Source organism: Aquarana catesbeiana, linkage group LG06 (assembly GCF_042186555.1).
Source record: "Aquarana catesbeiana isolate 2022-GZ linkage group LG06, ASM4218655v1, whole genome shotgun sequence".
Classification (NCBI taxonomy): domain Eukaryota; kingdom Metazoa; phylum Chordata; class Amphibia; order Anura; family Ranidae; genus Aquarana; species Aquarana catesbeiana.
In genome coordinates, this window is record NC_133329.1 from 412,550,213 (window position 1) to 412,565,327 (window position 15,115).

Sequence of the window (15,115 nt, forward strand, 5' to 3'; positions counted from 1 at the left end):
TCTCCTTATTACTCATACTCTGTATGAACAGACAATCTGTCTCTTCTCCCCTCAGAGAACCGGAAACTGTGCGTTTACACACACATATCCTGGTTCTCGGTGTGCCCCGAGCGATTGCGGGAGCCGGCGGTGATCGCGACTGCCGGGCACTCGCATCGGCTCTGTGGGCGAGCAGGGGGCCGCACGCGCGCACCCCTAGTGGCCAAAAAAGGAAGCGACGTTACATAACGGCGATTTGCGCAGCCGAGCCATGTTGCCGCAGTACAACTGCGGTGGCTGGTCGGCAAGCGGTTAACACCCTACCTGTCAGTACAATAGATAAAAATAGATGTCTATAAACTGTTTATGGTAAATAGATATCTTTCAACAGTTCTACAGCCCAGCTCAGATAATTGTATCATTAGATCTATCGGTAGTATCTGCTTAGTTTCTTCTATCAAATCTACAGCTCTACTCCAGCCAATCTGTTGGTAGTCCTACAAAAGTTGCCTTGTTGTGAATAATATGCCCTCTCTAATGACCACCATTCATCTCTCATCAAACCGAGGTGCTATACCCCCACTGAAGTCATGTATACCCACAACCAAAAAAACTCCCCAAATAAACTAAAGGCCCAAAATAACCAACATGTTTCGCTTAAATAAATACTTTGTCAGGGTTAAAATGCAAAAAATAAAAGCAAAGTGAGTGCTCAAAGGTCGTGTGGGAAGTGAAAAAAATTATCCCCACATGGCAAATTTTTTAAAGTCGCATTTTGCCGCGATTGCAGCACAATTCCAATCACGGAAAAATCGCACCGGATTTGGGGTGTCATTTAGAATGAATGGTTACCAAATGTGTGTTGCCAGTTCTGCACCGATTGCCACTTGGTTTGAAATCACGGGCAGAATCACGGCGATTCCGCCCTTGATTCCAAATCGCAGAGTGTGAATGGAGCCGTAAGCCTCATGCACTCTGAGAAGGAGGGGAATAGCAGGAGAAAAGCTGGCTAAAAAAAAGGTGCCTAAAGCCGCGTATTGCGCAAGTGTTTGGATGCGTTCTGGCGCGTCAAGCTTTGGGGTGTTAATGGATTCCCAGGATATTCATTTATTCTGACCATTGAAATGCATTAACGCTCAAACATACCTAATTTTAAGTCTAGATACATTTAGATGTTTTTACATGCGTATAGGTGCGTCAAGTATGGGTATAGGATTGGGTATATGGGATTGTTTGATATTATTTTTTATTTGTTTATTTATTTTTATGGTTGAACTAGAACTAGATCATCTTTTAATACACCTATGTGTGCATAGATACATGGGGGGAAATTTGCTAAAACTGGAGTGTGCAAAATATTGTGCAGCTCTGCATAGAAACCAATCAGCTTCCAGGTTTTATTATCAAAGCCTAATTGGAGAAGCCGAAGTTAGATATTGATTGGCTACCATACACAGCTACACCAGAGTGCCGCATTTTTAGTAAATCTCCCCCATAGGCTAACATAGAGAAGTGATCTTGTCAGAAGAAAAGCTGCTGAAAGTTTTGACACTTCCCCATAATCCTCGTTGTCCTCTCTGAGGTCACTTGGTGAAGGTGATGAGGTATTCCGGATAGGCCTGGACGTCATTAAATATCACGAACACTGAGGGTGCTGATATCTTATCTGTGGCGCTGTCATACAGGTCGGTGGGGCTTGACGTGCTCTTGGCTGGAGGGACAATCATTCCTTTATTCCCAACACAGTAGATACCGGTGAGGACACGGGCCAGGTACATGTATTTGTATCCATTTGTATCAGGTTTGGAGTATGTGTCATCCGCGGAGTAAATGGCTTCAGCAGCGAAATACGTCCCTTTTCCCAACAACGCAGCTGTACTCATAGAGAGAGAAAGAAAAGTATTCATCATAGATCACGAGATACAATACAGAATATATACCGATCAGCCACAACATTCTGACCACTGACAGGTACAGTCAATAAGATTGATTATCTGGTTACAATGGCATCTGAAAGTGGGTGGAATACGTGAAAAAATGGACAAGTGTAAGGATTGGAGGGACCTTGACAAGGACCAAATTGTAATGTCTAGACGACTGGGTCAAAGCATCTCCAAAACTACAGCTGTTGCTGGATGTTCCCCGTCTGCGGTGGTCAGGACTGACCAAAAGTGGTCTAAGGAAGGAAAACAGGCCAACCGGTGACAGGGTCCTGGGCGGGCAAGGTTCACTGATGGAGATAGGGAGGGAGGGCTCATTGGTGGAGGTGGGGGGAAGGCTTATTGATGAAGGTGGACAGGGAAGGCTCATTGACAGAGATAGGGAGGGAAGGCTCATTGGTGGAGGTGGGGAGTAAAGGCTCATTGATGGAGGTGGGGGAAGGCTCATTTGTGGAGGTGGGGAGTAAAGGCTCATTGGTGGAGCTGGGGAGGGAAGGCTCATTGGTGGAGGTGGGGAGGGAAGGCTCATTGATGGAGGTGGGGGGATGGCTCATTGATGGAGGTGGGCAGGGAAGGCTCATTGTCGGAGGTGGGGAGGGAAGGCTCATTGATGGAGGTGAGGAGGGTAGGCTCATTGATGGAGGTGGGAGGGAAGGATCATTGATGGAGGTGGTGAGGGAAGGCTCATTGATGGAGGTGATGAGGAAAGGATCATTGATGGAGGTGATGAGGGAAGACTTATTGATGGAGGTGGTGAGAGAAGGCTCATTGATGGAGGTGGGAGGAAAGGATCATTGATGGAAGTGGGATAGGAAAGGCTCATTGATGGAGGTGGTGAGGGAAGGCTCATTGATGGAGGTGTGGAGGAAAGGCTCATTGATGGAAGTGGTGAGGGAAGACTCATTGATGGAGGTGGTGAGGGAAGAGTTATTGATGGAGGTGGTGAGAGAAGGCTCATTGATGGAGGTGGGAGGGAAGGATCATTGATGGAGGTGGAGGTGGGGAGAAGGCTTATTGATGGAGGTGGAGAGGGGAGGCTCATTAGTGGAGGTGGGAGAGGAAAGGCTCACTGATGGAGCTGGGGAGAGAAAGCTCATTGATGGAGGTGGGGAGGGAAGGCTCATTGGTGGAGGTGGGGAGGGAAGGCTTATTGATGGAGGTGGGGGGAAGGCTCATTGACGAAGGGGGGAGGGGGGAAGGATCATTGATGGAGGTGGGGGAAGGATCATTGTTAGAGGTGGAGAGGAAGGCTTATTGATGGAGGTGGGGGGGAGGCTCATTGATGAAGGTGGGGGGGGAGGATCATTGATGGAGGTGGGAAGAGAAGGCTCATTGATGGAGGTGAGCAGGGAAGGCTCATTGATGGAGGTGGGCAGGTAAGGATCATTGATGGAGTTAGGCAGGGAAGGCTCATTGATGGAGGTGGTGAGGGAAAGCTCATTGATGGAGGTGGGGAGTGAAGGCTCATTGATGGAGGACGGGAGGGAAGGCTCATTGATGGAGGACGGGAGGGAAGGCTCATTGGTGGAGGTGGGGAGGGAACTCTCATTGGTGAAGATGGGGGGGAAAGGCTCATTGATGGAAGTGGGGGGGGGGGGGGGGCTCACTGATGGAGGTGGAGAGGGAAGGCTCACTGATGGAGGTGGAGAGGGAAGGCTCATTGCTGGTGGTGGGGAGGGAAGGCTCACTGATAGAGGTGGGGTGGAAAGGCTGGCCCTTGTAGTCTGATACAATAGAAGAGCTACTGGAGCTCAAATTGCTGGATAAGTGAATGGTTCTGATAGAAAGGTTCTAAGTGAATTTCTAGCAAAAAAAAATCTGTTTTTAACTTGTAAACAACAAATCTCAGAAAGAGGCTCGGTCCTTGAGTGGTTAATGGAGGTGGTTGAGGGAAAGCTCATTGGTGGAGGTGGGGAGGGAAAGCTCACTTTTGGAGGTGGGGAGGGAAAGCTCATTGGTGGAGGTGGGGAGGGAAGGCTTATTGATGGAGGTGGGACGGGAAGGTTCATTGATAGGGGTGGTGAGGGGCTCACTGATAGAGGTGGGGGGGGAGTCTCATTGATGGAGGTGGGGAGGGAAGGCTCATTGATGGAGGTGGGGAGGGAAGGCTCATTGATGGAGGTGAGGAGGGAAGGCTCATTGATGGAGGTGGGGAGGGAAGGCTCATTGATGGAGGTGAGGAGGGAAGGCTCATTGATGGAGGTGAGGAGGGAAGGCTCATTGATGGAGGTGGGGAGGGAAGGCTTGTTGATGGAGGTGGGGAGGGAAAGCTCATTGGTGGAGGTGGGGAAGGAAGGCTCATTGGTGGAGATGGGGGGGAGGCTCATTGGTGGAAGTGGGGAGGGAAGGCTCCCTGATGAAGGTGGGGAGGGAAGGCTCATTGATGGAGGTGGGGAGGGGGGGGCTCATTGATGGAGGTGGGGAGGAAAGGCTCATTGATGGAGGTGGGGAGGGAAGACTCATTGATGGAGGTGGGGAGGAAAGGCTCATTGATGGAGGTGGAGAGGGAAGGCTCATTGATGGAGGTGGAGAGGGAAGGCTCACTGATGGAGGTGGAGAGGGAAGGCTCACTGATGGAGGTGGGGAGGGAAGGCTCATTGATGGAGGTGGGGAGGAAAGGCTGGCCCTTGTAGTCTGATCCAATAGAAGAGCTACTGGAGCTCAAATTGCTGGATAAGTGAATGGTTCTGATAGAAAGGTGTCAGAACACACAAAGCATCGCACTATGTTGTGTATGGGGCTGCGCAGCCGCAAAACAGTCAGGGTGCCCATGCTGACCTGTGTCCACAGCTAGAAGCACCTACAATGGGCACGTGAGCATCAAAACTGGACCACAGAGCAATGGAAGAAGGTGGGGAATGTGATGAAAAAACAAGTCTGATCTATGGAGACCCCACCTCACAACTCACAGGACTTGACCCTCTTACTTACTTTTAGTGGCAGTTTGGTTGTTTTTTTTTTTTTCATTTTTGTGCCATTGTCTGTACAGGGGACACTAAGCCAGTTACATCCACGCAGTTGAATGGAAGCTAATTAACTTATGCTATAAGCATACAAACTCCATGCAAGTATGTTGTAGCTTTAACCTGGGACACCACAGCACAGTTACTGTACTGTCCCAATGATATACTTTTAGCTCGGAGTGTTTTGCAGTGCAATGAATATTTTGTTTGTATGATTAGGAGAAGGATAGCGGGGGGGGGGTCTCTTCTCACCATTGCTCCCAGCGTAGGCTCTGTTGAACCCATTACGATTTATATTCTCGGTTGTCGCACTCTCGGTGCCATGGAAGAGCCTCTTCTCATTGGTCCTGGTGCCATTCTTGTCATTGATACCGTTCTTCTTAATTTGGTAGTTTTGATACAAATGTATGTTCTGTATTCTCTCAATCTGGGAGGAAAGAATATAAAACAGAATCACCATCTCTGTTCAATGATCCCCCCAATCACATCTGATATCATGGGAAGTATACCTGCACTGTATGGGGGGGGGCTGAGTACAGCAAGCAGCATGAACTAACCATGGAAGCCCCTAGAAAATTCTGAGGCACAGTGGAAGCTCTGACACCTCCTCTCCTTACGTCATTAAAGGTCAATTATAGTGAAAAATATTTTTCCCAGTACATGTATGGGGCTGGTATTGGCCCCTTGCAGTCCCTGTACAGCAGAGCTCAGAGTGGGGGAGAAGGAAGCAGCAAAAGGAGCCTATCGCTTCATGTGCTGACAAGAAGCATGCTGATAGGAGGAGAGCAGAGCGATAAAGAGGTAAGCGCATCACTGTGCTGCCTCTCCTTTCACTGTGCAGTCATAGGCTGGAGGCAGGCCCAGGGTGACCTGGGCTCAGAGGAAGTGGGTTGAATAATGCTGGACATCAGACTGAAAATACCTAGTGTCTGTGGGGGAAAGCTCTGGATAGAAAGTGAATATTTCAGCATTTGTAGCTTTAAAATTGTTTTTTTATTTTATCATGTTATTTTTGCCTGGGTTTCTGTCATTTCAAATAATATATATCTGTTACACAAGCCCATTAAATGTTATTAGAAGTTCATTTTTTTCCAGCAACTAAGAAATGCTCCTTCTTTGCGACCATGGCGAGTGTACACTGTCCTCACCGTCCTCATATGCTACATATTGGGATTGTATTAGTCGGATTAGAAACAAATAAACACAACCAGGGAATTATCCCAAATTAAATTCACCCTCCCTACACACTGCTCCCCTGTATGCCCCCTTGTGACCCTGACCCTCTTTTCCTTCTTTTTGTATTCATTTTTTTAATTTATTATTTACTATTTGTTTATTATTTTGTATATTTTTAATTGCTATTTTTTATTTTTTTATACATTTTTTTTTGCACAACGCCGTTGGGAGTCTTTGGTGAGATACCAGGGATCCAAAAAGACCCCCAATGTCTTACTTTTGGGACAGAGAAAGAGAGCGGGGACACAGTTACCCCAATTCCTTTCTCTGCAGCCTCAGCTGCACTGGAGATGAATAAAAAGGAAGCTTTGTGAGGCTTCCTGTTCATTCACAAACTGACGCATAGTAAACATGGTCAGTTATGAATGAACACAGTGAGTGATCGTGCCAATCACCCACAGGAATTCGTTAAGGAGAGGAAGGGGCCAGTAAGTATGACATATTTACCGCCCCCCGGGCCCTTCCCCCTGCTCTCCATCTGAAGATCCCCTATGTGCCGCAGCAGCCAGCAGAGGGAAGGCGGCAGCGCTGCGGGGGGGTTTGTGGCAGGCACACAACGGGGGCTCGGGAAGCAGGGGGAATTATACATGGACAGAGCGGATGATCAGTGCGGCTGATGGGGGAGATTACCGGAACCGATCTTCTGTGTGGCTCTTCCTGCAGCAGCTGAAAGCAGTAGGGAGGGAGGAGGAGATGCCGGCTTTCAGCTGCTGCAGGGAGAGCCACACAGAAGATCGGTTTCAGTAATCTCCCCCCATCAGCCGCACTAATCACCCACTCTGTCCACATGCAATTAACCTTAATATGGGAAAAGGGAAACTGCAGGGGCCACTCATGCACCTGGGGCACTGTCCAGGGGGTCCATGCATTATCTACATTACAGAAGCAGGAGGGAATGTGCTAACATTAGGGATGAGCCGAACACCCCCCGGTTCGGTTCGCACCAGAACCCGCGAACGGACCGAAAGTTTGCACGAACGTTAGAACCCCATTGACGTCTATGGGACTCGAACGTTCGAAATCAAAAGTGCTCATTTTAAAGGCTAATTTGCATGGTATTGTCCTAAAAAGGGTTTGGGGACCCGGGTCCTACCCCAGGGGACATGTATCAATGCAAAAAAAACTTTTAAAAACGGCCGTTTTTTCGGGAGCAGTGATTTTAATGATGCTTAAAGTAAAAAAAAAAAAGTGAAATATTCCTTTAAATATCGTACCTGGGGGGTGTCTATAGTATGCCTGTAAAGTGACGCGTGTTTCCCATGTTTAGAACAGTCCCTGCACCAAATGTCATTTTTAAAGGAAAAAATCTCATTTAAAACTGCTTGCGGGTTTAATGTCATGTCGGGTCATGGCAATATGGATGAAAATCAGTGAGACAAACGGCATGGGTACCCCCCAGTCCATTACCAGTCCCTTTGGGTCTTGTATGGATATTAAGGGGAACCCCGCACCCAAATTAAAATAAGGAAAGGTGTGGGGCCACCAGGCCCTATATACTCTGAACAGCAGTATACAGGCGGTGCAAACAAGACAGGGACTGTAGGTTTGTTGTTAAGTAGAATCTGTTTGTAATTTTGAACATTTTTAACGTGTTTAGCTCCAGCCAAAAAATCTTTTCTAAGCTTTTTGGAAAACATAGGGAAGGGTTATCACCCCTGTGACTTTTGTTTTGCTGTCTTTCCTCCTCTTCAGAAGATTTCACCTCACTTTTTTGTCCCAATGAAAAATGTTTTTTGAAAATTTGGGTTTTTTTGTGGAACAAGGATTGGAAAGCATCAGTGGAAAGGAGAACTTGTTTTCCCATATTAACTCTTACAGGAGAGAATTTCCCTTCCTAGGGGTAGATTTCATCTCACTTCCTGTTGTCTCCTTCCGTTTGCAAGTAGGAGTCGTTTGTAAGTTAGATGTTTGAAAGTAGGGTCCTGCCCTATATACTCAGCAGAAATTTGGGCCTTAGGTGTTGCTGTGGCCACAACACTGTAAGCCCTCACAGGGCCCTGCTGTGAAATATTAGATCAAGAATTGTAATTACATGCCCCTGTTGAACAGGAGCTGAAAAATTAGGCCTTAGGCACTGGTGCTGGTGCCACAACACTGCAACCCCTCACAGACACTCTAGTTGGAACGCAGGAACGAGCCCTGCTGCAAATTATTGCTTCAAAAATTGTAATTACACGCCCCTGTTAGACAGGGGCAGAAAAATTGGGCCTTAGGCACTGGTGCTGGTGCCACAACACTGCAACCCCTCACAGACACTCTAGTTGGAACGCAGGAACGAGCCCTGCTGCAAAGTATTGCATCAAAAATTGTAATTACACGCCCCTGTTAGACAGGGGCAGAAAAATTGGGCCTTAGGCACTGGTGCTGGTGCCACAACACTGCAACCCCTCACAGACACTCTAGTTGGAACGCAGGAACGAGCCCTGCTGCAAAGTATTGCATCAAAAATTGTAATTACACGCCCCTGTTAGACAGGGGCAGAAAAATTGGGCCCTAGGCACTGGTGCTGGTGCCACAACACTGCAACCCCTCACAGACACTCTAGTTGGAATGCAGGAACGAGCCCTGCTGCAAAGTATTACATCAAAAATTGTAATTACACGCCCCTGTTAAACAGGGGCTGAAAAATTGTGCCTTAGGCACTGGTGGTGGCGCCCAGAACCAAAAATGTTCTTACAAGCTATCAGCGTGATGATTGAGGAGGAAGAGGATAATTACTCAGGGATAGTCACTCAGCATCAGCATAGGCAGTCTTTGAAGGGATCTGAGATTTCAAAAAAAATTATTCGGTTACATCAGCATCAGGTGCTTGGTAGCTGGTGGTGATCCAAGACTCATTCATTTTTATGAAGGTCAGCCGATCGACCGAGTCGGTGGACAGACGCACCCTGTGATCGGTTACCACGCCTCCAGCAGCACTGAATGTGCGTTCCGAAAGAACGCTGGATGCAGGACAGGCCAGTAGCTCAATTGCATACTGTGCAAGCTCTGGCCAGTGATCCATCCTCAAGACCCAGTAACCCAGAGGATTTTCGGTGGGAAAGGTGTCCAAGTCTGATCTTGCCCCTAGGTATTCCTGCACCATGTAAAACAGACGCTGGCGATGGTTGCTGGAACCGATCATACCTTGGGGCTGCGGACCAAAAAATTGTCTGAACGCATCGGTCAGACGGCCACCTTCTCCACCGCTCCTTCTTTGACTGACCGAAGCCTCAGCAACACGTTGTCCAGAAACAGGAGTTTGTAACCTCCCAGTCTCTGGGAACGCGTTGCACAGACCTTTCTGCAAGGCCTCCCGAAGATGTTTCATCCTCTGCTCCCTCTGCGATGGCAAGATAAGGTCCGCAACCTTACCCTTGTAACGTGGATCAAGGAGGGTTGCCAGCCAGTATTGGTCCTTCTCCTTGATACCACGAATACGAGGATCCTTACGCAGGCTTTGCAGGATCAGGGAGGCCATGCAGCGTAGGTTTGCTGAGGCATTCGGTCCGGAGTCCTCTGGGTCACTAAGAACGACATGGTCCGCAGCCACCTCCTCCCAGCCACGTACAAGTCCATGTGTTTCTTGGGACTGATCCCTTAAAGACTGCTGCTGATGCTGAGTGCCAGGCTCCACCTCCATACTGACACAATCTTCCTCCTCCTCCTCTTCCTCCTCGTCCTCTTCCTGTGTGATCGGCGGGCACGCAGGAACACTGTCTGGATAAAGGGGGCCTTGAGAGCTAAGGAAGTCCTCCTCTTCCTGCCTCTGTTCTGCCTCAAGTGCCCTGTCCATTATTCCACGCAGCGTGTGCTCCAACAGGTGGACAAGGGGGACAGTGTCACTGATGCATGCACTGTCACTGCTCACCATCCTCGTGGCCTCCTCGAATGGTGACAGGACAGTGCATGCATCCCTGATCATGGCCCACTGGCGTGGGGAAAAAAAACCAAGCTCCCCTGACCCTGTCCTGGTGCCATAGTCGCACAGGTACTCATTGATGGCCCTCTGCTGCGTGTGCAGCCGCTGCAGCATGGCCAACGTTGAGTTCCACCTGGTGGGCATGTCACAGATTAGGCGGTTCTTGGGCAGGTTAAACTCCTTTTGGAGGTCCGTCAGCCGAGCACTGGCATTATATGACCGGCGGAAATGCACACAGACTTTCCTGGCCTGCCTCAGGACATCCTGTAAGCCCGGGTACCTGCCCAAGAACCGCTGCACCACCAAGTTAAGGACGTGAGCCAAACAGGGCACATGGGTCATTTGTCCCTGTCGGAGGGCAGAGAGGAGGTTGGTGCCATTGTCGCAAACCACCATTCCTGCCTTAAGTTGGCGTGGCGTCAACCACCTCTGAACCTGCCCCTGCAGAGCTGACAGAACCTCTGCCCCAGTGTGGCTCCTGTCCCCCAAGCACACCAGCTCAAGCACCGCATGGCATCTTTTGGCCTGCGTACTTGCGTAGCCCCTTGAACGCCTACGGAGCACCGCTGGTTCCGAGGAAGAGGCCATGGAGGAAGAAGAAGAGGAGGGGGTGGAGGAGAGAGGTGTGTCACAATCAGCATTTTGGAGGCGTGGTGGCGGAACAACCTCCAACACTACTGCACCTTGTCCTGCATCCTTCCCAGCTGCCAGCAGAGTCACCCAATGCGCCGTGAAACTTAGGTAACGTCCCTGTCCATGCCTGCTGGACCATGAGTCAGCGGTAATATGCACCTTACCGCTGACCGCCCTGTCCAGCGAGGCATGGACATTGCCTTCCACATGCCGGTAGAGAGCCGGAATCGCCTTCCGTGAGAAAAAGTGGCGTTTGGGTACCTGCCACTGAGGAACCGCACATTCCACAAACTCACGGAAGGGGGCAGAGTCTACCAACTGAAAAGGCAGCAGTTGAAGTGCTAGCAATTTTGCCAAGCTAGCATTCAACCGCTGGGCATGTGGATGGCTGGGAGCAAACTTCTTTCGGCGGTGCAGCAGCTGGGGCAGGGAAATTTGCCTGGTACAATCTGACGTCGGTGTACCAAAAGCAGATTGCCCACAAGTACTTGGCTGTGACACACCTAATTCTACACCTTCATTCCTCTCACTGCAGGTCTCAGAGAGGACTGAAGGTCTAGTGGGGTTGGAAATCTCAGCTGATGAGGAGCAAGGAGAGATCCTCTTTGTTCTTTGGTGTGGGTCTTTTAGATACGCTTGCCAACGAACTGCATGGCAGGTCAACATATGTCTGGTCAAGCATGTGGTACCCAAGCGGGAGATATTTTGGCCACGCGAGATACGCTTGAGACATATGTTGCAAATAGCAGCGGTGCGATCTGATGCACTCGTCTCAAAAAAGGCCCACACCAAAGAACTTTTTGAATAACGCGCAGAGACTGCAGCGCCCTGCACATGTGGAGCTTTGGGGTGTGATGCAGTCAATGTGCTGCCCTTAGGCTGGCCCCTGGAGGGCATCCTGCCTCGTTGGTGATGTGCTGCCGCCTCCTCCTCCTCCTCCTCCTCCTCCTCCTCCTCCTCCTCCTCCTCTCTCCTATCAGGCACCCACGTTGAGTCAGTGACCTCATCATCCCCTCCCTCCTCATCACTGGAGCAAACCTGGCAGTATGCTGCAGCAGGGGGAGCATGACTGCCAGATTGCTGTCCTTCTTGGGCACCCCCTCTGTCCGCGCTCATGTTACTGCCTTCATCGAGCTCAGTATCGTCATCAGAGCCTTCCAAACGCTGGGCATCCTCCTGGAGCATGTACCCAACACTGTGGTCAAACAGTTCGAGGGAATCCTCATGAGGACATGGTGGAGCTAGGGAAGGAGTCACTGATGACATTGAGCTGAGGGAAGAGGCCGCTGCTTTGCCAGACAAAGCACCCTGGGCATGGGTGAGAGAGGATGAGGAGGATGAGGACGGCTTGGTCATCCACTCGACCAAGTCTTCCGCATGTTGCGGCTCAACATGGCCAGCTGCCGAAAAAAAGGCCAAGCGTGTCCCATGGCCACGTGCTGATGAGGATGCACCGTCTCCACGACCAGCACTAGACACAGAGCCTGCTTGCCCTCTCTTATTGGCTTGTGACTGTCTGCCTCTCCTTCTTGACCTTCCAGACATACTAATGGCCTGTAGCTGCACTAAGCTGGGATAGAACACCTGTAATTTTCTTCAAGTAGCTTTATATACTGTAACCAGACAAGCCTGCCTGTCAGTAGGAAGATAACAGGAACGGATCTAGCTGAACACTGTGAGCAGGACGCACTGTACTAAATGTAAATAGTCTAGCTGCCTGACCGTGGTACTAATAAGATCAAATAGAACACCTGTAATTTTCTTCAGGTAGCTTTATATACTGTAACCAGACAAGCCTGCCTGTCAGTAGGAAGATAACAGGAACGGATCTAGCTGAACACTGTGAGCAGGACACACTGTACTAAATGTAAATAGTCTAGCTGCCTGACCGTGGTACTAATAGGATCAAATAGAACACCTGTAATTTTCTTCAGGTAGCTTTATATACTGTAACCAGACAAGCCTGCCGGTCAGTAGGAATTTAACAGGAACGGATCTAGCTGAACACTGTGAGCAGGACGCACTGCACTAAATGTAAATAGCAGGAACGGATCTAGCTGAACACTGTGAGCAGGACGCACTGCACTAAATGTAAATAGTCTAGAAGATAACAGGAACGGATCTAGCTGAACACTGTGAGCAGGACGCACTGCATTAAATGTAAATAGTCTAGATAGAAGATAACAGGAACGGATCTAGCTAAACTGAATACAGTGTATATATATATATGCAACACCTGGGATGCATATATATACACAATACACTGTAAGTGCAGCTAACTGACTGACTGTTCTGCCTAATCTATCTAACTCAAATCAAATGACACTGTCTCTCTCTCTCTCTATCTCTCAGCACACCGGAACACACACTACACAGGGCCGCCGTGCAGGCGGCCTTATATAGTGTGGGGTGTGTACTAAATGCCCTGAGCCGTAATTGGCCAAAGCCACCCTGGCTTTGGCCAATTACAGCTCTCTCTACTGACAGCGCTGTGATTGGCCAAGCATGCGGGTCATAGTGCATGCTTGGCCAATCATCAGCCAGCAATGCACTGCGATGCCGCAGTGAATTATGGGCCGTGACGCGCCACACGAATTTAGCGCGAACGGCCCATAACGTTCGCAATTCGGCGAACGATCGAACAGCCGATGTTCGAGTCGAACATGGGTTCGACTCGAACACGAAGCTCATCCCTAGCTAACATCCTCAAAATCTGCATATGTGATGTGGGGTGAAGTTTTCCCTTCAGTATTACCTTAATTATTCTCATTTGACACGTCTGTGTGAAGAGTCCTTCGACCTCGGAGTAGTCCAAGTTGCTGCTGGTCAATGGTACCACCTTCAGCTGAGTGTTGTCCATGGAATCCCAATACGGGGGGGTTACGAGGGACTCGGCTGTAATATGAATGAGTTACATTTTGGTTTCATTGTAGAACACAATTATCACCCATCAGTGTACATTGATGTGAATCTCAGAGTGCCGACCAATAGGACACCATCATTGTCACACACTGCAGAATGGATTGCAGGTAACACCTCCCTCAGTCATCCATATCAGAAGTACAGGAAGGAGAGAATTGACATCCAGAAGTAATATAATAATCAGAGTATTCAACAAAAATCCAACGTGTTCCGGGGTGTTCTAACCTTCCTCAGGGCTGGACACTGTTGGACGAGAGAGAATTCTTGGTTTAGCAGGTTGGTGTTCTATAGACTGGACCAGCTTCCTCTTCTTTTCTCCTGCGGTAAATAGATTGCACCCTCCAAATATACACCAATCAGCCATAACTTTATGACCATTGATAGGCAAAAGTGATTGTAATGCTAGTTTTCAATAACAAACATGTCATACTTACCTGCTCTGTGTAATGGTTCTGCACAGAGCTGCCGCGATCCTTCTGGACCCCCCCGCCAAGTGCCCCCAGAACATGCCACTAATGCTCTGTGTGCCCATAAGACATACAGAATGGGGCTCGGCACCACCCCAACGCTCCTCGTTACTGGCTTTCAATGGCTCCTGCTGCTGTATGTGAGCCAATGAGAGCAAGAGATCTCCTTGGCTCTCTCGCACGTTGCTGGATCAAGATGGAGAGGGAAGGTTTCGTTGATGGAGGTGGGGGGAGGCTCATTGATGGAGATGGGGAGGGAAGACTCATTGATAAAGGTGGGGAGGAAAGGCTCAATTATGGAGATGGTGGGGGCCCATTGATGGAGGTTGTGGGGGAGGGAAGGCTCATTGATGGAGGTGGTGGGGGAGGGAAGGCTCATTGATGGAGGTGGTGGGGGAGGGAAGGCTCATTGATGGAGGTGGTGGGGGAGGGAAGGCTCATTGATGGAGGTGGGAAGGGAAGGCTCATTAATGGAGGTGGTGGGAGGCTAATTGATATAGGTGGGGAGGAAAGGCTCATTAATGGAGATGGTGGGGGCCCATTGATGGAGGTGGTGGGGGAGGGAAGGCTCATTGATGGAGGTGGTGGGGGAGGGAAAGCTCATTGATGGAGGTGGTGGGAGGGGGAGGCTCCATGATGGAGGTGGGAAGGGAAGGCTCATTAATGGAGGTGGTGGGAGGCTAATTGATGTAGGTGGGGAGGGAAGGCTCATTGATGTAGGTGAGGGGGGGGGCTTATTGATGGAGGTGGGTAGGAAAGGCCCATTGATGGAGGTGGTGGAGGGAGGCTCATTGATGGAGGTGGGGGTCCAATAAAGCATAATCAAGCATCTGTGGGATGTGCTGGAAAAACAAGTCCAATCCAATGAGGCCCCACCTCACAACTAACAGGACCTAAAGGCCACATACCACAGCATACCTTCAGAGGTCGCATAGAATCCATGCCTGGATGGGTTTGATTGCAAAAGATGGCCTACTCAATATTAAGTTGTCATAAATTTATGGCTGATTGGTGTACATTTTTAAAGATCTAGTTTCTCTCTTATCCAACAACACAAGCATCACAGTTTATGAT

General features: G+C 49.4%; 1 protein-coding gene across 1 annotated transcript in view; it reads right to left on the reverse strand.

Annotated features, from left to right (window-relative positions):
• Positions 1-15,115, reverse strand: part of LOC141147295 (protein mono-ADP-ribosyltransferase PARP14-like) — a 97,753-nt gene continuing 82,638 nt past the window's right edge. The window contains exons 15-17 of the mRNA XM_073634504.1: positions 13,408-13,547; positions 5,135-5,309; positions 1-1,852 (exon numbers count right to left, since the gene is read on the reverse strand). Of these exons, the coding sequence (XP_073490605.1) occupies positions 1,563-1,852; positions 5,135-5,309; positions 13,408-13,547 (605 nt within the window). The 3' untranslated portion in view covers positions 1-1,562. The remainder of the gene's footprint in view (positions 1,853-5,134; positions 5,310-13,407; positions 13,548-15,115) is intronic.